Source organism: Thermobia domestica, chromosome 1, assembly GCF_964235325.1.
Source record: "Thermobia domestica chromosome 1, izTheDome1.hap1.1, whole genome shotgun sequence".
Lineage (NCBI taxonomy): Eukaryota > Metazoa > Arthropoda > Insecta > Zygentoma > Lepismatidae > Thermobia > Thermobia domestica.
Window position 1 is genome coordinate 388965791 of NC_137454.1, and position 26028 is coordinate 388991818.

Below are 26028 nucleotides of genomic sequence, written 5' to 3' on the forward strand. Positions count from 1 at the left end.
AGAAGACAAGAAGTCTTGGTAAACACGGCTGTGGCACATCCATTAGACGCTCTATTTGACTTGCGTGATTGGAGTCCTTCGTCAACACGCCCGGACCTCGAGAAAGCCTTCGATCGCTTCCAACTCTGCAACTTTGACAAAGGGTTGAGCTTCGTGAGATCAAAGTTCTGCGTTGTGTACTAACTTTATAGAATGCCTTATCCCATACTCTCTGGAAGATTATTATTTGCCTGATAGAGGGAGATATTGTCATCACATTATAATACATTGTTAAAAGTTCTTTCTGAATAATAGAAAGACGATCTTCAACCTTTCCAGTAATGCGCTATTGTTGGAAAAATTTTGGGGGGGATCCTTATGTTGGAAAGCTGAAATTAGAAATGTGTATGTAATTGATGTTCGTAAAAATAACTTAAGAACAAAATCTGTAATTTTATTAGTGTTTAACGAAAAAAATATCCAAAGATAAGGCATTTACCGATCGATAAATCTAATCGAAATGAATAAAGTGATGGCGAATAACTTCTCATACGTACACAGTAAAAAATGTCCGCTTTAATTCAACACAATTGCTCTGTGTTACCAGAGTTGTTATAAATTTTTGACAAAACCTTGGATAAAATGTTAAAATTGTAGTCGATAAATCAAATATTTGGCATGACGAGTAATTTTTGTTAACAACATTGGTGTATACAGTTTCCAAACAACTACTTTTACAAAAAAAAATCGTGGCATAAATTATATATAAGTGGTTAAAAGAAAAGAAATATAGTCGGCAACAAGGGGGAATATAGTGAACATGGGAAAAACAGATGGCAGCAGTTCTACTCATGCAATTTTTGTCAGAAAACTCATAAGGCTTACGCTCAGAAAATTATTTTCATGTAAGATTACAGAAAATATAATACTTTGGTCGTTACTTGGTATAAACGTTAAATATACTGAGTAAAGCTTTGCTCATAGCTAAAAATAAAAATTAATGCAAATTTTCAATATTAGTTTCGAGATATTTATGATATCATTCGAAGGCAATGTGGCGCTTAAAATTAGTATCTGTGGGCTACACAGGATTTTGATGGAAATCTAATACCTTTGCTAAGACATTGTTCTTAGCAAATGGAAAGTTTCGCTTACCATTGACGAATAAAACTGTATAGTTATTGATATTAACATCTTAACAACTTGCGTTCAGCATGCTGCATGGAATGTTATTAATAACATATAGTTTATGTAGAAATATCAACATGCTGTTGATCATATTTTGGCATTCCTTTATTCCTTTACCTAGGTCAGTTTTAAGAGCAAGAAAATGGTTCCACACAATGGCTCTGTGTTACCCTAAGTATACTAAATTTTGGCATCTGGTACTTCTTTAAATCCATTGAATTTTGGAGAACATTATTAAAATGGTAGCGGAAAAATCAACTATCTGAAATGGTCTTTATAGATTGAAATACAGCGAGAACGAAATAAGAACATCAAAAACAGGTGGCAGCAGTCCTGTTGATGTGAATTTTGTCAGAAAATTCACTCATTTTCAAAACTATTTACGTAAATGATTACATAAAGTATAAACCACTACTTTTATTTGGTATAAACGTTAAATATACCGTAAAAAGCTTTACTCATAGCAAAATATAAAATCAATACAAATTCTCGATGTCCAGTTACTTGTATATATGTGATGTCCAAGGCAAGCTACACTCTAAAAATATTACAGTATAGCTGTATCTACTCGTTACATGGGATATTGAGACGATTGTGAACATTTGCTAAGTGATTGTTTTTCTGGTAATAGAAGGTTTGTATGATCACTAACGATTAATTCAGTTGTCAATATTAGAACACTAATAGCTTGCCTCATGAGCTTGGTTATTACTAACAACGCAGGGCATATGTTGAAAGAATACCGTGGCAGTGTTCTGCTTTCTGCGTTCCTTCGTTCAATTACCAAGTACTTTAAACAACCCCTCGGTGTTACTCTTATCACTGGTTGTGTATCAAACCGGTAACACCGGATCTGTGTTAACCACAACACTGAACCCTTGGTGTCGAAATAATACATTAAAATAATTGTTATGTTAGGACCTGTGTTAAAATTAAAATATATTGTATTAGGATCATCATTCCTTTTTTGTGTACAGATTTTGCTGGACAAAGCATTTTATATAAACACCTAAATAAATAGAAAATGTCTTGCGGGTTATCCCAGTTAAACTCTCTGATGCTACTTTGAGACCTACTGCACTAGAAGTACATAAAATTATAACTACTGCGAAATAAAACCATTACACTAACTTGAATAGAAGAAATAAGGGATGCGCACGAGACAAGATTTGTGGCTGTGTCGTCTCGAAAATGTGATGTAAAAGTGATGTCTCGACTCGAAAACTGTATATTTCTCTATTGGAAGAGCCGTGTCTCGACTCGAATTTTGTCAGGAAAATCCTGTCTCGACTCGTCTCGTGCGCATCCCTAGAAGAAATACTTGGAATGATCAATCATTTATTTATATTGATCATGCGTAACACAATTTCTGCCACACAAAAAAGAAAAATGGTTGTCAAGGAAGTATAAACAAAAATAAATCTAAATAAATGTAATGGTAAACAATCAGTGACAGTTCGTTGTATATTGACATTAGGTGAGAAGAAACAGATATAATACGATATATAAGGAACTGGAAGTAATTTCGTTTGTTTTACAATACGTATTATAATATTAATTAATTACTTAATACCGTTTTAAATTTGAATGATGTAAGAGACATTTACGCTAAGCTTATATCTTTGAGGTTACAGCTCTCAAAGGCTTATATCGGCCGTAGGGCTTATATAATTGGGTTATGAAACCAGCTCCAATTGCTGTTATTTCTGGCCTTCTAGACTCGAATTCGCAGCTTCTTTATTCACGTAGTGGTGTAGTTTCACAGTTGTCTCATGGTGCTGAGTCAACATCTTACATTCCTACAACTTGGCCAGGAAATGAGGCCGGGAACATGCAAACATGTGTTAATTAATCGATTACACTGGAGCGCACTCAAATACATGAACCACAACTAAGATGGCGTGGGCCGATGGTAATTTGACCCATGACCCACTCACTCGTCATCCACACTAACCCACGACCTACCGTGACCCAGTCTGACCCACGAGACACCACCCAATGTGACCCACTCTAACTCACCAAAATTCATCATCAACTCTGACCCATGATCCACGCCCTCCTCTCCAGTGATTAGAGAGTTTACACTTGTAATAAAACAAGGATGTGAAATAATTATAATCGGAGTTTGAATTTCTACAGCCAATCGCTCAAGCACCGCTCTATTACAATACCGGTGGATCTGACCATTACGATATAAAATGGTAAAGTGTTTGTCATGGGCTAAATTACGATGAATTACAATTTAATTATTATAGTAAGACTATCCATGGCTTTGGATTGATTATTTTAACAAAAGAAACACTGACCCACGCATCTACAGGGTATGGTGTGAGGACTACAATATGTCATATATAGGAGAGACAGGAAAGAGAGTGAAAGAAAGATTAAAACAACATGAAGATGATGTTAGTAGGAAGAAAGATACCAATGCCATATACAAACATGATAAGGAGACGAATCACGGAATTAATTGGGATAAGACGGAAGTATTGGAGATGGAGAAAAGAATGATAATAAGGAAGTGGAAAGAAGCAGATTGGATAAAGAAGGTAGGAAGAGATAAACTGATGAACTGGACAGGAGGCTTACTTATTAATGAATTATGATAAGAAAGTTTGGATAGCATAGAGAAAAAAGGCTCTTATAAGAACCAAAAATGGTGGAACGTGATAGTTGGAAAGTGAACAAGAAGACTTACGAGATTGGCTGAAGGCCTCAGCACATAGGAGAAAAAAGTACAACAATAACTATATTTGTCTCTGTAGTCTGTTAAAAGAATTTAAATGTTTTGATAACAATGACTATATATATGTGTGTATTTTCATTTATTTTCGATATTGTCTGAAGAAGGATATGTTAGATATCCGAAACCGTTATTATAATTTAAAATAAAGTGTGTTTTAAGCTTTGGTCAATGTTTCTTTTGTTAAATTAATTATTATATATAATTATTTGCTTGTTGAATTACAGATACTTTTCAGTGTAAAATAGGATGAAATTTGAAAGTCCCAAAGCAAGGTAAAATAGGCCAACGGAAAGCAGGGGAGGGAGGCACTGTAAAATTTGACAGTCTCTCCAAAGCCAAGTAGTAAGTCTTGTTGCTATTATTACAATTACATATATCAATGTCCAAAAGTGCCTGAATTTATTTTTGTCATTTAGACATACTCATCTCAGGTAAGTAAATAGAGAAAAATGAAAAATTAAGAAAAATAGAGGCCTTGTAAGTAAAACTTAGACAAAGTCACCAGTGTTCAAAAGATACTGTCTACAATGCACTGAGCAGAGTGGGTCAGAATAGGTCATGGTGGGTGGTGAGTAGCAGTGGATCACGTTCTGTTGACCCACGACCCACTCATAAATCTTCAGCCACTTGACCTACTGACCCACTCCATCTCCGATCCATGCACCAGTGGTGAACGCTCTACCACTGGCATAACGGTGCCATTAAAAAATAGCAAATATACTGTTATCTAATAGATTCTATTTACTGTTTGTCTTGTCCTAAGATAAACTCCCCCACAGTGAGAGATTCTCCTAACAATTATGTACATGAGTCTGTTATACAATCCAAATTGTAATATACTGTCCACAACAAAAAATGTAAAAAAAATAAAAAAAAAAAGCTACCTTTTATGTTTATAATACCAGAGAAGAGAGGAGAAAAATAATTTTAAAAAATAATGAAAGAAAAACTTGCCATTGATTGTTAAAAAATCATGGTGTTCAGAAAGTAATTTTGTAAAAAAGTTATAGCGAAAAATAACTTCTTTCTAATACGCCTTTTTTAAAAAAAAATGGTTAGCAAACTAATGAAGTAATATGTTACACTGCTTTTGAAGGATCATAAATCGATATTTTAAGTAATTTGAATGTTATGAATATATATATATATATATATATATATATATATATATATATATGTATAGTGATTAAATAAAGCAACCTCTAGCAAAGTTAATCAAACTTTTATGTTTTAATTTTCCAAACACTGAATATAAAACGTTAATAGAGTTTATATGAATAAAAAAAAAATGCGAACGAGAAAGAATAAACAATATTCCTTTAATTTAAAGCTTGATTAAAAGAACGTCATCTGGTGCTAACAAAACATATTTTCACATTTGAAAGTTAATTAAACGCATGGAGAATGGTGCTTCTTTTCATTAACATGGAAATATTAAAAAATATATAATTATTGTTGTAACCGCTTGGAGATAGGATTGTTGCCAAAGCTGGGCTTTTTAACGAGATACATAAGAGAACGTACATGAGATAACGAGAAAAATGTTATTTTTAATTAACCAGAAGGGGGAAAAAATTTAAGCACAGTATTTTAACTTTTTTACCTAGCATACCAACCTCTTTAACAGTAATGAAAACAGGAAGTATTTTTAAAAATTACAAACACGAGACATTGTGATATAGGAGTACCATTTTTTCCGTCTTCACTATAATTGAATACAAACGTAAGAAGGCTCTCAGCCTTCGGATTCATTTTCGTAGCTTGATAGTTTGTAATATATTTAATAATTGCACAAATATTTTAGTAGAAAAAATGTCCTGTTTTATCAAACGAAGAGAAAGACTTTTGTTCTTTGAACTTTAATCCACATCTTATATTTTTTCAGGTGCAGACCAGAGCCCAAGTTTCCTGTAACACTTATAATTGATTCTTAATTTGTCTAAACAAAATTGTATTTACGAGGTGTGTTCAAAAAGAAACCGAACGTTTCGTATAATATTGCTCATTGTACAACATTTTAAGCACTGTTTCTCTCAAAGTAGTGCCCTCTACTGGCAATACACCGTTCCCAGCGTTTCTTACACTTTCGGAAAGCCCCCTGGAACGCCCTTTCTAGGATTGTGTGCAGCTCTCTTGCCGAATTGTCCTGAATATCCACTATGAGTTGGAAACGATGTCCTTTCAAAGTTATTTTAAGTTTGGGGACCAGGAAAATGTCTACTCCGGCTAGTTATAAAAATTCATGATAGACAATGCCTTTCCAATCAAAAAACACGACATAATCTTGATCTTTGACCAACTCATGCGTGCTTTGTTTGCACGAGGAAACCCTGAATGAATGAAAAGCAATTGAAATGTCTCTGTAAACGTTTTGCCAAGTTTGTAGCCAAATTTCACACATTCATGTCGTTCTTAAGGGGGCAGACTACTAAATATTTTTCAAAAGCTAACAGTTTTTCTTTTGCCTGTTTTTCATAAGTGAAAAGAGATAATGAAAGGCAGCTTACCACAATAATAGATAATGTTATTCTACACCTGAAAATACGAATCGGAAGAATAATCAGTGTTGCCATCCACAGATATGACAGTGTAGCCAAAATTTGAACCACCCAAAATCTTGGTTAAGTCAGAGACTAGAAAAATAAACTAAACGGTAATTGATGACTTATCATATCTGTGATCCTTGTTAACTACTTTTTAAATATTATTTGCATTTATTTTGTAATAATTTATTTATTTTGTATAAACTTATGTAAATTATTACAAAATAAATATAGTTATTATTTAAATAGTAGTTAACAAAGAACGCTGATATTGTGATAAGTTATCAATTACCGTTGAGTTTATTTTTCTAGTCTCTGACTTAACCAAAATTTTTGGGTAATTCAAATTTTGGCCACACTGTCATATCTATGGATGGCAACACTGATTATTCTTCCGATTCGTATTTTCTGGTGTAGAATAACATTGTCTATTATTGTGGTAAGTTACTTTTCATTATCTCTTTTCACTTATGAAAAACAGGCAAAAGAAAAACTTAGTTTTTGAAAAATATTTAGTAGTCTGCTCCGTTAAAACTTTTTCATTGTCACTTTAATTATTAATCCGACGAACAGCTTGTGCACGTACTCACTTCAGAGACTGTAGCTCGGCGACAAACAGTCACAGCGAAACAAGGTAAATGGCATTTTGCTGTCTGAACCTGCCGCTAGGTGCGCTCAGTAGCCGCAGCGCGCTCCCTCTGGCGGTTGGCGCGCTAGTTCGTTTGACTTTATTTGAACACACCTCGTATATCCGTGTCTATAAATTTCTGTTATCCATATTATGGATTTCACATCCTTGAGTTACGTTCTACTTAATGTTTCACACTAAATTAAATATTCTCTGGTGCTAGGGGTCCCGGGTTCGATCCCAGCCCCCGCCGAGTGAACTTTGTGGTGGACAAACACCGTGTGCGTGGGTTTTCTCGGGGTTCTTCCTTTTCCTCCCACTTTCTTCATTCCACCATTTCATTCATTACTCATCATCACCGTCTCCTTTAGCCTAACCGGCATAACCATGGAACGTAAAACTCAAAGATTTCATTTCATTTAAATTAAATATGCTTCTTCAAATCATTCTGTAAGAAGACTAGATAAATTATTTAAGGTATAAATTGTAGGCTTGCTAGTGTTATGAATAAAGTTATGATGTCCTCTCCACTGATCTAGTTGCTACCGCGCTCGTCTTCAGTGCACGTGGTCCCGCGTTCGATTCCAATGAGGAAATTTCGAACGCCTTACGGTGGCACCGATTCTACTTTTAACTGTAGATTCATGTGTCATATAGACTCAAAAATGTGATCGTACTTCAAAATTCATGTCGAAAATGTACTCTAGACATCAACAAGCAAAGAACATACAAACAAACTATACTGATATGTTGTTGTTCACCACCTCTAGAATGTTCTAAACATCACTTGTTGTACACTTTATTGTTTAATTCTTTTTTCTTAGTTTATCGTCCTACGAATATGCATCGAGGCTAAAGGAGGCGGCGATGATAAAGTCTATGCTAATGGTGAAATGACGAAAGTTGGAGGAAATAAAAAAAAACACGAGGGAACTCAAGCAAACGATATTTATATACCACAATGTCTAATTGACAAGAGCTGGGATCAGAAAAATGAAATCAAATGAAATGTTACATCCCACAATTATACCGGTTAGGCTAAAGGAGACGTTGATGATGGGAAATGAATGAAATGATAGAATGAATAAAGTGGAGGGAAACGGAAGGACCACGAGAATACACACACACACACACACACACACACATACGGTGTTTGTCCACCACAAAGTCCACTTAGCGGTCCACGCACTAGAGGTGAACGTTCTACCATTGAGCGATCGCGGTCTCGGCAGAGCTGGCATCGAACCAGGATCATCACTTATCAGAGGCGACTGCTCTACCACTGAGCCAAAATCATCTTGTTTAATTCTTTGGTTATATTTGATGAAGATAAAAATAAAACTTCTTTTTTTAAGTTGGAAAGTAATGGGGAAACTGCTACTCACCGTCTTTGTTCATGCAGGCTTCAAAGCACTTTTTAAGTCTGCAGGCCCTACACTGGTTCCTGTGAGTTTTATCAATGGGACAGCGGCCTTTCAAGTCGCCCTGCGCTTTGCAAGTATAAACACGATTTCTGTGGATACTTCTTTTGAAGAAACCGGAGCAACCTGTAAGAAGAACAGACGACACATACAGCGAACAATAAACAATTTTGGATGATAAATAAGATAATCCTATCTAATACAAAAGTGTCAGTCTATGAGTAACGTAAATATCCTGGAATGTTATACAACCCCGCTAACAAAACGTTTAATATTGTTTATAGGCAATAGGTTTATGGAAAATGTTTATGCAAAATATTCGAACCCTCTTTCCCACTTAAATGAAAGTAAAGATTAAAAAACCGTAACATACTTTTTGGGACACGTTTTGAACCCTCTATATCTCCCTGAGGATGCATATTTTAATCAAAGCAACATGATAAAAACACAGTTGGAGGTATGTGATAATTATACTCTAAAGTACATTTTAAGCATTTCACTCTAAAAAAAAAAAAGTCTTCACACACACTATATTTACTGAACATCTATTCATGTACTAAATCTAGCGGCTCTAAGCCAGTACTTTCTATGCGAAAAGTTGGTAGCAGACAGACAGAGAAATCGACATATTATTTTATCATTACTAAAGATGTAAAGGCGGTGTCTTGGATGTAGGAGAGACACAGTAGTGTAGTGGTTAGCGTTGGACTCATAGTCCCGTAGGTTCGGGTTCAATTCCAGTCCATTGCTTCCAATTTTCAGCGCCCACCCAGCATCGTGAGGCAAACTGGTTAGTCACATGAATAAAAGACTTAAACAGCCACTGGGTCCAGAGAACTGGTGATGCGCCTGTTAAGAGACAGGGCGACGCAGTGCGATGATCATGTGTTCGTCGAGAAGGTAGACATAATTCATCCGGTGGCTAACAGATGGCGTTGGAGTGGCACAGCCTCACAAGTGTTGTTTCGCCAAGTAGTTCGGTTCGGTTCTTACACGGGAGGTTCCCACAAGTTATCGCTCAAATCTGGTTGCCATACAGCATATCTGATAGAGCATTATGAGAAATAAAAATAAGCAAAATTTAGGGTGCTATGGACCAGAAGGATAGGAGCTACGGGGATTCAAAATTTGAATATCCAAAAAATTAGATCATATAATTATAACGTTTAAAGTAAATATCTAGAAAACCGTTAAAGCAATCAAAACCAAAGTTGCACAATATAATGAGAACAAAATGCCATATCGAAAACCACAAACAGTGTTGCCAACTCAGCATTAAAATATTTTGTTTCAAATAGCACCATATACAAGTGTTCACAGATTTAAAACGCACTATTATCACTAAACATAACAGTGAAATGTTGTGGTACAGTGTTACACACTGTTAGAGCTACGTGTGCTGAAAATGTACAATGGAGAAGTCTGATATGCGACAACAGATGGTAATGATGGAATCTGGGTCTCATACTATGAATTTAGTTCAAATGCATAACACCGATAGTATAACATAGCAAAATGTCAGTAGTGTTACAAAATATAGATGCATTTGAAAAACGAAATTGAGTGATACCATTTTAATGTCCTGTGTCAGCTCCGAAGCTATATAGGACGGGACCTATAATGTAAAATGCGATCCGAACCACTATGACATAGGAAGATAACAATGAAATGTAAGGTGAGAAGTATAAAAAAAATGTCCGAGGCAGAATTGGAACCCGCATCCCTATTCGGTTGGTTGCCTAGCCTTCTAGATCACACGGCCGACTAAAAACGAAATGAGATAGTAATAAAATAATTATATTTCCAATGTGAATATGGTAATATTACAGTGTACAAATTTAATCATATGGTATGTAGGAAAGGAAGTAAAATAATATGTCACTTAACACGAAAGACTACGACAAGAAACTACTCTTCCAAATATTGATAAGATAATCTGAAGAATCATTTTACAGAATTAGAAAACACGTGTTTCTTTCCCAGCTTGTATCATTTTGTTTTCGCGAGTTGTTTGCTTATTCACAGAGGCTACGGAAGTGTAGTGCAGATCCGTCACTTTTTTTCCAATGCATTCCTTTATTACCCTGTTTTGCCACATATCAGACTTCCCCATTGTACATTTTCAGCATATGTAGCTCCAACAGTGTTAAACACTGTACCACCACACTTCACTGTTATGTTTAGTGATAATAGTGCGTTTTAAATCTGTGCACACTTGTGTATGGTACTATTTGAAACAAAATATTTTTATGCTGAGTTCGCAACACTGCTTGTCATAAGGCTACAACGTTTGTGGTTTCCGATAGGGCATTTTGTTCTCATTATATTGTGCAACTTTGTTTTTGACTGCTCTAACGGTTTTCTAGATATTTACTTTAAACGTACATAATTCAAGGATATAATTTTTTGGATATTCCAATTTTGAAGCTCCGTAGCTCCTATTCTTCTGGTCCATAACACCTTAAATTTTGCTCATTTTCATTTCTCATGATGCTTTATCAGATGTGCTATATGGCAACCAGATTTGAGCGACAACTTACGGGATCCTCCCGTGTAAGAACTGAACCGAACTACTTGGCGAAACAACCCTTGTGGGTTTGTGCCGCTCCAACGCCACCTGTTGGCGACCGTCTGAACTACGTCTATCCTATCAACGAATACATGATCAGCACGCTGCGTCACCTTGTCTCTAACAGACGCATCACGAACTCTCTGGACCCAGTGGCCGTTTAAGTCTTTTATTCACGTGACTACCCAGTTTGCCTCACGACGCTGGGTGGACGCTGAAAATTGGAAGCACTGGACTGGAATCGAACCCGGACCTATGGGACTATGAGTCCAACTCTAACCACTACACTACAGTGTCTCTCATACATCCAAGACACCACCTTTACATCTTTAGTAAAGATAAAATAATATGTCGATTTCTCTGTCTGTCTGTTAGCAACTTTTCGCATAGAAAGTAGTGGCCTAGAGCCGCTAGATTTGGTACATGAATAGATGTTCAGTAAATGTAATGTGTGCGAAGAATTATTTTTTCAATTTCCCGCCCAGGGGAATCGGGAAAGATCATAAGATATGCACGTTTCTTTTTTAATTTTACGACTAAAAACGTCTTGTCAATATGCAACCCAAATTACATCGTTGTTATGCAAGCATACATAACAGTATAGGATAATTACTCAGAAAATAGAATGGTAATGAAAACATTCTCCCTTCTCCCTCTTAATACAAGTTTTGAATTAACACGAGCAAAGAAGGGTGCTTTACAGCAAGTTAAAAATATATTTATGAGTTTACGATTCATCACCAAGAAAGCAACTGAAACACCAGTGTAGAAACAGTAAATATATGTCTACATAATAAAACAATAACTGAATGATGTGGTGTAAAAAGTAAATATTAACTTTAATAAATGTGCAAAACTCTAAGATACACACGTATTACAGTGGACTATTGTTAATTCGGACATGGATATTTTGGAATATTGAATAATTCGAATAAAAGTTTATCCTCCTTGAAAACTGCATTGAACAAAATCTTGAGTAAATCGAATTTGTGAACGTCCTGTTTCGAAATTCGAAGTAACACAGCATAAGAATTTTTAATGTCAAACAGGTAACAAACGAAATAATGCAATTTCAACTGGTTTTTTAGTTGTCCAACCAAAGGCAGCCACAGGGAAGAGTGACACAAAAACACAATCCATAGGCTGATGAAAAAAATAGATCAGCTGATGAAAAAAAAGATAGATCGGCTGATGAAGAAAGATATATCGGTTGATGAAAGTAGATTGTCTGATGAAAAAAAGATAATTCGGGTGATGAAAACATAATCCATCGGCTGGTAAAAAAGATAGATCGGCTGATGAAAAAACAGATCGGCTGATGAAAACATAATGCATTGGCTGGTGAAAAAGGATAAATAGGCTGATGAAAAAAGATAGATCGGATGATGAAAAAAGATAGGTCAGTCAATGAAAAATATATATATATTGGCTGATGAAAAAAGATAGATCGTCTGATGTAAAAGATAAATCGGCTGATAAAAAAAATCCATCAGCTGGAGAAATTTATAGATCGGCTGATGAAAAAGATAGATAGGCTGATGAAGAAAGATAAATCGACTGATAAAGACATAATCCATTGGCTGGTGAAGAAGGAAAAATCGGCTGATGAAAAGAAATAAATCGACTGATAAAAATAATAGATCGGCCGATGGAAGAATATAATATTTGCTGATGAAAAAAGGTAGATCGTCTGATGACAAAAGATAAATCGGCTGATGAAAACAATCCATCGGCTGGTGAAAAGTGATGGATCGGCTGATGAAACAAGATAGGTCGGCTGACGAAAAAAGATAGATCGGCTGATGAAAAGAGATAGATCGGCTGATGGAAAAAATAGATAAGCTGATGAAAAAGATAAATCGGCTGATGAAAACTTAATCCACTGGCTGGTGGAAAAAGGTAGATCGGCTGATGAAAAAAGATACATCGTTTGATGAAAAGAGATAAATGGGTTGATGAAAACATAATCCATCGGCTGATGAGAAATTATAGATCGGCTGATGAAAAAGATAAATCAGCTGATGAAAAAATAGATCGGCTCATATAAAAGATAGATCGGGTGATAAAAAAAACAACATAAATCGACTGATGAGAACATGATCCATTGGCTGGTGAAAAAAGTTAGATAGGCTGATGAAAAAAGATAGATCGGCTGATGATAAAAGATAGATCGGCTGATGAAAACATAATCCATTGGGTGGTGAAAAAAGATATGTCGGATGATAAAAAAAATATAGATCAGCTGACGAAAAAATATATATTTGCTGATGAAAAAAGATAGATTGGCTGATGAAGAAAAGATGAAAACAATCCATCGGCTGATGAGAAAATATGAAGAGGCGATAGGCGATAAAGTAAACAATTTACGGTACCAGACTCATCTGATGTTTTCGAAATCTTTGAAAACTTTATTCAGAGTGGAGGCATGGTGCCCAGTAGTAGATGTCTGTAGCGTGGGGTCTTTTATTCTTTCCCCGACCAAATAAGTTTGTGGTGGACAACATCGTGTCCGTGGGTTTTCTTAGGACACGCCATTTCCTCCCTCATTCTCGTTCCACTAATTATTCCAATGATTATTCCCTTGCCTTAATCAACCGTCTCCCTTAGCCTAAAAGGACATAATTGTGAAACGTTAAACTAAAAGAAAGATTTCTATTGAATTTCTAGCGTAAGAATTTTTGAAACTGCATTTGTGTGTGTTTGTGTTGCCAATATTTAAAAGAGCACGTCTGCCTATTTCCCTAAACAAGATAAGTGGTGTCATCTTAAGGAATACTTTTTAAAGACTTACCGTCGCAGCTGTAGATGCCGTAGTGTTTACCAGAGCTTCGATCACCGCAGACTTTGCAGGGAATGTCCAGGAGACGATCTCCTAGAATAAAAATAAACATGAACATATTCAGTATAATTTTTATTCTATATAGGAATAAGCTTAATAATTGTAATAATATGTTAATATCTTATTATTGTATCTGTGAAATTACATTTTATTCATTAGGTCTAGTATGAAATTAACTATACCTCTCTAAAAGTAAAGGAGATCTAGGTTGTTATTGAGCAAAGTAAAGTACGCGTAGTATATTTGGTCAGCTTTTGATTGCATTCTTATGATGCTGACTATGGACCTGATATATATAAAGACCACGTATGACTTTCATAAATGGACACTGTAGATAAATGGTTATTACGTCATACATTAAAAGTCGGTTGAAATCCAAGACATATTCAAATGCCAAGTAGCCTAACCAACTGTCAGTTGTACAGGGTGATCCAACAAAACTCCCCGAATATTTTAAAAGCTAATAAAACAAGAAGTATTACAGAGAGAAAGTTGTTTCTCCAGAAATATAAAATGCTACTGGAAACAGTTTGTGGGTACTGTAGGTCTTTCTAGAAAATTCTTCTTACACTTCCTAGAAAGACTAACAGCTGCAGTGTAATTCCTTGAAGAATATTCAGGACACTGCAAAACATACTGTCTCACAGCCTCAACATTCTCAGGCGTAGGATCACTTTTAGGTCCTTCAGTTATACGCTGAACCCGAAAATTCTCTTCCGATCAGGGATATTTTCTTTACGTGGAATAGCAAACTTTAAGCAAAAAGCTCTTTGCAGTGCCATAAAGAACTTCTACTTTTTAAAAAACACTTCGACTGCCTACGCATGATGAGGAGACCAAACCATAATGACGAGTTGAAACGGTAGGAGAGTGGTGAGCGGAAGCGACAGCTCTCGTCCTTCCAATGACAGCGCTACAAAAGATCAAAAAGTGGGAGTTTTTATTGGATCACCCTGTATCTTCTATTAAACAGATAGAATAGTCTTTGTGGTCTATATGAGTCAAAAACAACTGGGTTATTTGTAAATGTGAATCTAATTAGATTTATGTAAGGAAGGATTGAAAACTGTTCTTTTAATAAAAACCGAAAATTGCTTTTGGGGGTAAACCGAAAAACCGATATTTCGCTTTCCCCTTTGTATGTTATGAATATGGGTGTTGAGGAAACTGAAGTGAACAAAGTATCGGAACAGAATACATATGTCATTTCAGGAGGATACAAACAACATTTTATTCCAGAATATATATGTGTAAGATATCATTTTCATAACATAGAATTATATATTGACTTCCAAGTACGGTGCGAAATTCTCCGCAACATTGCAGCCTTTCAAAAATGTTCTCCCATCATAATAGGGCCTATAGTTCGTATGGATGGGGGAAGATTGTTAAGTTGTAGCAAAGATTATTTATATATTTGTCGTTGATATGTCTTATGTGAAGACGTGAGGTTGCTTTTGACTTCCGCTGCTCTTTACAATCTGTTCCTCTGGAACACGTTGGCTTAGTGGTCGAGCTCTTATGTACAGTACCATCTTCCTAACTTGAGGAGCATATTTTTTACAAATAAATTCTAAACTTCGTATGAAAAACAACTGGAATCTTTTCAAATGTGCGTGTGAAGAAGAATGGAGAGGATTAGCTGAGTTGAGCGGAAAACAAAAGGGATAGTATTAGAAATGGTATGGGAGAAAAGAACGATTTTAGATATTATTAAGAAGAGGAAGAGAAACTAGTTGGAATTTTGGGACATTAAGAGTCTTCACCCCGGCGAAATTAAAATACCGCTAATTTTACAGTAATTATGTGATATCTTCAAATAGATAAAAGATAATCGAAATGTGGAACAAAAGCGCCCTAGACAATATTATTTTACATGAGAAACCGTTATCCCGACTCACTTATCTGCTTTCGATTTCGAGCCATTTTGAAAATCGGCATTTATTTTCGCGTATCTAAACAGCTGAAAACGGAAAGCCATTAGGTGACTTATGATAACGGTACCTCACGCAAAATAATATTGTCTAGGGCGCTCTTGTTCCATATTTCAATTATCTTTTATCTATTTGAAGATATCACAAAATTACTGTAAAATTAGCGGTATTTTAATTTCGCCGGGATGAAGACTCTTAAGAAGGAATTGTATGTTGAGGGACGTGCTAGAGCAGTGGTTCTCAAACTTTCCCATAACGCGGACCCCTTCTTCATTCGGGAAGTGACTTGTGGACCTCCTTGCAATGATATTTGAAATTTCACATGTTATTAAAAATATACTAATTAGAATTACTATTGACAAGAAGAAGATCAAGAAAGTAATGCAATAGGTAATTTATTCTAAAGATACATGATTGTTTTCTAGTGAACGAAATTTCAATTGAAAATACAGAAACTTTCGACTGAAAATCATTTTTTTTTTTTAAGATAAGGAAATGCACTTGATATACAACGTTCTCAAATGTGAGGTCACTAATGTGAGGAATGAAATTCTTTGTGTTTAATCACATTCAAATCTGGTATAATTTTTGTCGCCATCAATCTTAGGTCCGACTCCACATTAAAACGATTTCGCTTTAAGATTTTAATACTACAAAGAGCAGAAAAGGTCTACTCACATAAGTAAATGGTAGAGAAAGGCATCAAATGTTGCTATGCCTTTTTAGACAACTCTTCATACTCACAGCCCACACGCAAACCAATTTGAATCAAGAGTTACTCGCAATGGCGGACCTAGAGACATATTTTTGGGAGGGGTTTCTCATCGTTTTTTAGAAATCCCAGACTGGGGGTGGGAGGCTTGATGTTTATAAGCACAGGAATGATTAACATTTACTTTTTTTAAAAATCTGGAATTGGTGGTAGTGGTGGGGGCTTTCCGCCACTTGAAGATGAAATCCATGAAATTCCTAAGCGTCATGCAGTTAATGTACAACTGCTTTTGAAAAAGTGCCCTAACAAAGAAGGCATATTCCTCCTATATAACAGTTTACCAGTTTCAGGGTAGAAATTTAATAAAGTAGGAAATCACTTAAATTTACAAATGTAGTTATAATTTCTAATTGCTTTCTTTTTAGTAACTGAAAAAATACTTCTTGCAAAACAGCTCTGAGTTCCATTTCATTACAACATATTTTGATTTAATTTTTAGGCGTCGCGAACCCCGAGGTCCCACGGACCCCACTTTGAGAATTACTGTGCTAGAGGGTATGATGGCAGGCAGGGTCAACCTTAGGCAATTTGCGACCCCGCGCAGTGGCGTGATTTGCAGCCCCTTTCTCCAGAAAGAACAAATCTTAAAAGCGACGATTTTAAGTATGCTTCTCCATCATGAACAACGAAGGGGAGGGAAAGTGCACTCGCACTCAGAAAAGCTTTAATACTACAAATATAATCTCGTTGTGTCTGTTTTTGTCTTTCTTTAAATAATAAATATATTATGATAGTGAAAGATAAAGCAAGTACATTTGCAGAGGAAAGATGGTAATCCTTTTTTTTATAGAATTCAATATCGAGTTTCAATCTCAATATATTAGTTTGCAATTCCTGTGCAACTAGATCTTTTATCTTTGTTTCTTGATTTTCGTTCTAGATCTGTTAGTTTTTTTTAAAACTTGTTTCCATTTCAATGATAAGGAACTTGTATGTGAGAAAGACAAGACTAGTTTTCATATGAATACTGTGATAACTAACTAAATGGGACAGTTTTTCGCTACTGTTCGAGAATTGAATTCTTGTATTTGACAACAATCAAGCAATTCACACTGGGATTTGTTTGACCATTTGCTTTGTATCATTGTCCATGTGACCTTAAACTAATGCAACCTAAACATGATTTATGAATGTAATATTCAAATAGGTGGGCAGCTTAACAAATTTAACTACCAACATCATGAAGTCTGTTTCCAACAAGAAATATTTATTTTACATAATAGGTCTATAGTTATCGAAAGTTGTCACCCTGTGCAAATGTATGTGTTGTATATACGGTAGACCCATGCAGAGGAAAGATGGGAGGAAAAAGAAGGAAGAGGTGAAGGGGACTACAATTGATGGGAGATATCGAAACAGACAAATCGTACCTGAAGATGAAGTATAGAAGCTTTTCATTTGCAGCAAGAATCTCCAAATAAGAGTTGAATAGTATGATGATGATGATGATGATGATGATGATGATGATGATGATGATGATGATGATGATGATGATAGCCTATCCCCTTAGGATTCGCCATTTGATCAAAATGACGTGACAAAAACGCAATACTATAGTGCTGCCAAAATGTCTTGAGCCGTGGTAAAAATGCGAACTAAAGCTCACACCCTCGACACATCCACACGTTGAGCCAATAAGGGTTCAGCTGTTGCTAAGCGAGAGAGCCTTAGCGAAAGGGAGTGGAATTTCTTCAACCGATAGCAGCGCTTTCAACGGAAGACTAGGTGTCAAGTCAATGAGGTTAAATAAAATTCATTTCGAACGGTTCATTCGTTTTTCCGTGATGATGAGAGAAACAAAATGTTTCTCATTTTTATAATATCTTTAGATAGATTGAAAGATATGATAAAATGTTCTTCAGTAAATTGGTATTATCCCTTATTGCACTCCTAGGCGTAAGACACCTAAAATGAAGGAGATAGATGCAATATTATTAACGTGTTATTATTTTAAAAATATAGGCTGTTAGTAGATCTGAAAATAAACTGGTCTATTTCCTTGTTCATATTAGTAACGACCTTTTGACTGTAGCTCTTGTGATCCTGTGTTAATCCTCCACATAACATTTCAAGCGAGAGAATAGAGAACTTGTTTGTGGGGAGGGGTCCAGCAGAGAATAAGGAAGAACTTTTGCAGCTTTTTGTAGATCTGTGGCTGATTCGCGCCGCCAACCGTCAAAAGCTTAACTCTGTACCCATTTCCTGTACAAGGCAGCCCGAGGCAACGAGAATCGATACCCACGAACCAATTAACTTCCTCCACGTCGCCCTGTGGGGGGAAAGGGGAGGCAGCGCCCATTACCGGACACGCCTCTGGGAGTTTCCGCAGTCCCCTGTAACCATGCCCTCCCTCTCTCGCGCGCGCTCTTGCACGTGTGTACAAGGAAAAATCTTTTTCTAATTCTTCGTTTCCTCTCTCGGTTGCTGTGTTCACAGGAACACGGTTGTTTCAAGCGTTGATCACACAAATGACCGGGGGAATGACGTGTAAAAGGTTTTCCTGCATGTTGCTGATCCACGAATCGAAAAGTATTTCTCTGTGTTGGTACACAACAGTTAAACAGTATCTATTGCACGATAAACAACATAATTTGTTTCGTATTCTAAACAATCATTTTGTATATCTATGATGGAAGTACCCAGTGGCGGATTTAGACCGGGGTCGGGGGACCTAGGCACCCTCAGTTTTTGAGTAATAAAAACAGTTGAAGCTATTAATTATATATATATATATATTTAAGGTTAAAGCAAGCGTTGCCTTTTATTCTTTATTGGAAAATTTTTGTTTTTCTGTTATGCAATGAGTAAAATAATACTTGAGGTTCACAATGCCAACGTCGAACCTAGACATAATATCGATCGGGAGAAGGTTAAGTTGAAAACTTCCGCAGGAGCCTGAAAAATTGTGAACTCATCACATACCTACCATAGTTTAGGTTCCGGTCCCCCCCCCCCAGTTTTTACTTTCTAGATCCCCCACAGGAAATACCACTGTACTGGGTTCATTCTGTGATACAAGTTAATGTTTTATACGGTGGCTCAGTGGTACAGCACTTACCGCTGGTGTGTGTGTGGTCCTAGGTTCGATCCCCGCTGAAGTAAGTTTTACAGTGGACAACATCGTGTCCGTGGGTTTACTCGACGTACTCCCGTTTTCCTCCCAGTTTCTCATTCCATCAATTCTTCCATCGTCTTTCACTTGTCTTAATCATCCGTCTGCCTTAACCGAAACGGAATAATCGTGGGACGTTAAACTGAAATATTTTATTTCAGTTACATTTTATCTATTTTGGAAACTTCTTTCATTTTAAGCAGAAACTGCTAAAAGTAAATCTAAAAATGGAAAAACTACACTGTACTGTTTTCATTTTCTAATCTGATATTATTATTATTATTATTATTATTATTTAATTACCCACACTCTTACCGCTGCTATCCGCAACTCTATATCTACAGAGAAAATATTTTGACTTGGTTTTATGAGTATGTACAGTGTTATATTTTATAATAGTCTGCTGATTGAAATCGTATGTCCATATCGCTTTTATTTAGATGAACAAATTATGGATTTAGGGTCATTTAGGGACATTTCGACACGTTAAGCAACAACTCGACACTACTCTGAAGGTTACAATAATTTTACTCTACAAAAGCGATAATACGTGACAATAATTCTTGCCCTAGTTATAAAACACAAAATCTCGCCCTGAATGCAGTACTTGCAAATGCAAGAACACATAAACGGAATGGTATGGATCAGTAGATTTTGGGAGTCTTGCGGGAAAACTCGACACTTACTAAGGGGGATGTCGACACTATATAAGCAATGAAATCCTTCACATCTTTGAAAACGGTGTCCTTTACAACAAACATAAAATGCAATGAAATACTAGATATAAGGTTTCTACTATCTACATATGAATTATTTGCAAACTTTGCTGCAATTCATTACAACTAAGTTAAAATACTGTACAGTAACACTGAAACAATGTAACCTCCTTAATAACAAACTTTGTTTTCAACATATTGTATTTCAATTTTTCACTACGCATAATAATCAATAATCAAAAATCACAATTTAACACAATCATTTTCGGAATACATATTGCAAAGAATCCAACAGAGGCTGATTTCTTCCAACTGAAAATGACTTTCTTATAATCTTTCACAATATTGTGCCAGGGTTACGAACAAAGTTATCGTAAGATAAGTTGAAATTGTTTTTGAAACTGCTGAAGAAAGATACATTAATAATTGACAATTTTGAGTACTCTGTAGTGGGAGCATTAGAAGCTTCCTTTAATATATCAGGATCTTTGACACATGTATTGTGCTAATCTAAAACCATTAGGTTTATACTGAACTAAATGACCCAGAGTTGTGAATAAGTAAGGATCGGGAGTTGAGATTGTATTTGGTAAGAGAAGAGGGTCAATAACCCAAAACGTGTTTGTTATGTAACCTAAACCTATTATGTATACACTAACTAAGAGGAACCAGACGGTAGTCCTTTTGTCTGATGACTTTCCTTATAACAAAGGAACTACACGTCAAAATCTCCCTACAATCACTGTCGAATTATCGCCTAAATGCATTGATCAACAAAAGCTGGTACAAGTTGTCATTGTAACAATCAATGTATGTCAGCTTGACACACATGCATACAGAGGGTACACTCTATCATAATACAAATTCTTTGCCTCCTTTCATCAACATATACCTTATTTTTATACCTTACCGCTATACCTTACTTTTGTCTTACTGAAACTTATAACATGGATATTTTTTCTTAAATAAAACTGTATGTGCCTATTTTAGAGGCTTCTGGTTCCTTTACAACAGCCAAAATTAACTTCTCTGCATATGCAACTTGTCACTGAGAATCGACAGTAACCTTCTACTTACTAAATGTTTCTTCTTGCGTGCGTATGTGATCAGTAGCTTTGCCAGACCCTAAAAGTGTCGACATCTCCCTAAATGACCCTAATACTTTATTGGTAAATTTCTCGCAGCTCCATGGATTAAAATACATGTATGTTTCTGCTTTAATCGCATCGCTGTTAGAAATACATATTCTATATTTATCTATATGTCTTCATTTTTCTTTCTTTTCTTTTTCATTTCACAGGATCCATGCGTCGGATCTGTAATGGGAAATCCAAGAAAACAGCAATCCAGACGTATGGGATGCCTTTTTCAGAAGCTGAAAGACGGTGTGGAATTCCACATCGCACATTACGAAGCAAAATTCACAGTACTAATCTGTCAAAATTAATGCTAGGACTAAAATCAGCGTTAGGCAGTGGTAATGAACAAAAAAATCACACATTCTTTGCAGCAGTCTTCGTTTCCAATAACAGTTCGTAGCATACGTAATTGGCTTTTAGTTTCTGTTTGCACAACAATATGTCACATCATCTTAGTTCCGGAAACCAGGCTGCAAGATATGATTGGATGATGATTGGTTTCGTTTATTTCTATTGCTTCACCACGAATTGTCAATTTGCAATAGAGAAGACTCATCGCTTGCCCGATGTCAAGGTCTTAAGAAGGAAGAAGTTTGCAAGTATTTCACACTTTTAGAAAACATCTCACAAAACCCAATTTTCTTCCATCGGCGAGTACCGATAGTGAAACAATAGACAACCCCGTAGCAAAGTCATCCGACAATATGTACGAAGTTTTAAAGGAAATATCACGGCAGATTAAAACCCAAGCACAGGATCAAGCTGAACAGCTCGCTAAGGTAAACGAGGAACTATCTCGACAGATTAAGAATCAAGCCCAGGACCAAGCAGAACAGTTCGCTAAAGTAAACCAGCAGTTGGAAAGGTCGGATCAAAAGGCAAACCAGCAAGCCCAACATTTTGATGAGCGATTAGAACAACTGCAACAGCGTAATGAAGGTTTACAACAACAATATCAACAAATGAACCAACATATCATAGTCAAATTCGAACATTAAATTAGGGATGCATTCGAGTCGAGTCGAGTCGAGATTTAAGCCTGTCTCGACTCGTCTCGAGAAAATGTTGTCTCGACTCGTGTCTCGACTCGAAAATATGTTTCTGTCTCGACTCGTGTCTCGACTCGACAGTCTCTGTCTCGACTCGACTCGAATTCGAGTCGAGACAAAATATACGAGTTAAAATATACGCACACATCAGCCAGACCATCATGACTACCTACCTAATTGTCAGTATGTCGACTTTTGGCATGGATAAAAACGGCGACACGACTTGGCATACACGCAATGATCCTTGATAGGTCGCTGGAGAGAGCTGGCACCACATGTGCTCACTCAGGTCACCTAATTCCCGTAAATTCCGGGAAGGGGGGCGATGTGTTCTGACGTCACGTTCAATCACATCCCACAAGGGACATCACTCAAATGTCCGGCTCCAATTTCAATGAAACTTTTTTTGCTGATAGAAGGCATGTATGCATCATTACTTGTGATGACAATTTTTTTTTGCCATGGTGCATGTTTTCTATTTTTAAAAAAAAAATAACTTTTAAGAGTTGTGATGTGGTTATTAGAGATTACTACAGAAGTCCCTTACTACCCTTTGTAAACGGAGCGTTAATGAAGAAAAGTTAAGAAAAACCATGTGGATACATATAAGTCCTGGGGGGAAGTCGTATGGTAGATATGACCTTGATGGCAGCCATCTTGAAATCCGCCATTTTGAATTAAGGTCAAGTTTTCAAAATGGGAATAGGGTAATATGATACATACTTTCGGGCTAGAATTTAATTAGAAAAATAATGGTGAGGTTAGTTTTAAGATACACCCATTTGGGGGAAAGTTACAGGCATATTAATTGTTTTTACTTACTGTGTGCGTAAGTCCCTTCTTACTTTCGTCTCAAGACCTGTAAATCGATCGCAACGGCAGAGCTCGGTTTCGCACTAGTGTTTAGAAATCTTTAAACTCACTTGAGGCAATATTTGTGGATTATTGTATTGTATTTTGCCTTTAATTAAATTTGAACCCACTTCATGATCTTGTGTAAAGTATCACTATAAGAGAATTTCTGTTTTTATGGAGAACGTAAGCATAGCAATTATAAAAGGTGAGTAAGGTGCGTATATATTTATAAGAAAGTTTATTTTACGAGTCTTTTGTGGTTCCGCCAACCTATTCTTTAGTTTTTTTTTTTTTTTTTTGAAAATACTCATATCTCATAAATAAAAGAGCTATTATAAAATCTCTTACCACTATTCTTTAATACTTATAAAATTGTATTTATTGTAAAAGCACTGGCGAGATATTTCTTATCGCCCACTAAAATTATGGTGGAGCTCCTTCGTGGCTAACGGTTAGCATACTTGCCTTTGGCCTGGGAAACCTGGGCTTGATTCCCGGTGGGAGTTTATGTGGTTCGGATTCCACGTTAATCAGTAGGTCCACGTCTCACATAGCCTCGCTGCTGAACGGGACGTTAAACTCAGAATCAATTCCTGAAATTATGGTTTTGACTTTATTATGATGTCATTAGTTTAAACGCCCAACTGCCCAGTAATTATAAACATTGACTACATTATAAAATTGTAATTTGTGACGACTAAAATATCAGAAATTAAAGATTATTCTTTGGGTTTTGGAACATTTTGAAAAACGTGAAAAACTGGTACTGCACCGATACAACACACCTTTTGGATTTGTCATTGTGTAAAGTGATACAAACTAAAGAAGAATTACAACTTTATGAAATTGTATTAGGACTTATTATTTAGAAATAAACACCAAGTAAGTGTAATTGAATTGTTTACAAAAGTAATCATGACGAGAAAACTCTTGAATACTATTATATAAACAATTATTCTCTTTTGTTTAACACTTTAATGTAAAGACCCAATAGTCAGAGAAATAAATATAATAATAATTGTGTTTGAACATTATTCACGGTCATTTTCTACAATCCTAAAACACGATTGTCTAGTTTGTTCAGCATTGTTTATTAAAAGAATACTTAAGAGCATGACCCTAAACTATGTCTGTCCGACCAAATCTTCAAGCCTGATTACGGCCATGGGTGTCAATATGTTTCCCATCCTAAAAGAATAAACCTTCAATTTAATTCTGATTTAATTGGTTTTTTAAAAAATGAAATGAAATCTTTGAGTTTAACCTCCCAGGATTATACCTGTTAGGCTAAGGGAGATAATGATTAAAGTAAGTGAATGATGATGGAAGAAAATGAAATTGTGGGAGGAAACGGGAGTACCCTGAGAAAACCCACGAGCACGATGCTGTCCACTACAAAACTACTTTGCCGGGAATCGAACCACAGCCCCACGCACCAGAGGTAAGCGCTCTACCACTGAGCCATAGTGCCTCATCTAATTTGTTTAGATGATAAACTAAGTAGTAACAAAGACTATTTCAAAACCACTGGTTATTTACTAAGTAGTATTTTGTGTTCCCTGAGTATCACACAAATACAATTTCTAAACTATATTGAAAAATGGGGGTAAGACTGACAAACATCTAAAGGTTGAATAAATATCTCACAAGTTGCTACAAAGATACTAATATTAGATTATTTTATGCGAGTTCAAATAAGTTAAATCGACTCGAATATACTTCTTATGACTTCACAATTCGGTATATTGTTAAATATATACTCGATGTCAACATAGAGCTTCTCATATGTATAGCATACGGATTCGATTCCAATGGGATCACATATGGGTTAAGCTTCGGTGTCGAAAGCGACATTAAAAGCATCAAAACCGAAAGAAAGGAAAGAAAAACATTCTTTCCCACAGCTTAGTGATCAAATTCAGGGTCATTAGTAAGATGAACATTTTACTTTGTTTTCCTTATGTACAGTTTGAGAGGCTTGTTCCGTTCCTTCCGGAACCACAAAGCAGCAGTCAAATAACAACAAAAGACAACTCTCCTCCATCAATCTGTTCTATGACGTTGGTGTGTCTTTTCATATTGTCAGCCAGAATATATATTGCATTGAAAGAGATCTGATGGTCAGTGACTCTTTTCCCTTTAGCTTTATCGATATGCTTTTCTTGTCCGTTTCGCAACAACCTTTTATCTCTCCTGAATATATACGGAAAACTTTCACGAGGCAATTCTTGGTTCACGGTGTGTATAACTTTATGGCGACTGAGAAACCCCTTATATAAAAAATATACCCGTTTTATATATGGAAGTCACATAATTTTGATAACTCATTTGGCGTAGTATGAATGTGAAAAAGGTATCAGTGTTTACTCTTTTAGCTCACTAAAGTTTCAGGTTGTAAAATTAAGTACCTTCTTTTCTTTCACTTTCCTTAGTGTTATATTTTTATTTTCACTTTCGCCCACTAAGAATGAAAACAATATAATTCACAAACATCACAAAGATTTAGACAATCCTACATACAACCAACAGAACCTGAGC

General features: G+C 35.9%; 1 protein-coding gene across 2 annotated transcripts in view; it reads right to left on the reverse strand.

The window, feature by feature from the left end:
• Positions 1 to 26028, reverse strand: part of dsf (nuclear receptor dissatisfaction) — a 189342-nt gene that overhangs the window by 79313 nt on the left and 84001 nt on the right. For both annotated transcript variants that reach the window (XM_081732404.1, XM_081732403.1), the window contains exons 2-3: positions 13866 to 13946; positions 8470 to 8631 (exon numbers count right to left, since the gene is read on the reverse strand). In XM_081732404.1, the coding sequence (XP_081588530.1) occupies positions 8470 to 8631; positions 13866 to 13946 (243 nt within the window). The remainder of the gene's footprint in view (positions 1 to 8469; positions 8632 to 13865; positions 13947 to 26028) is intronic.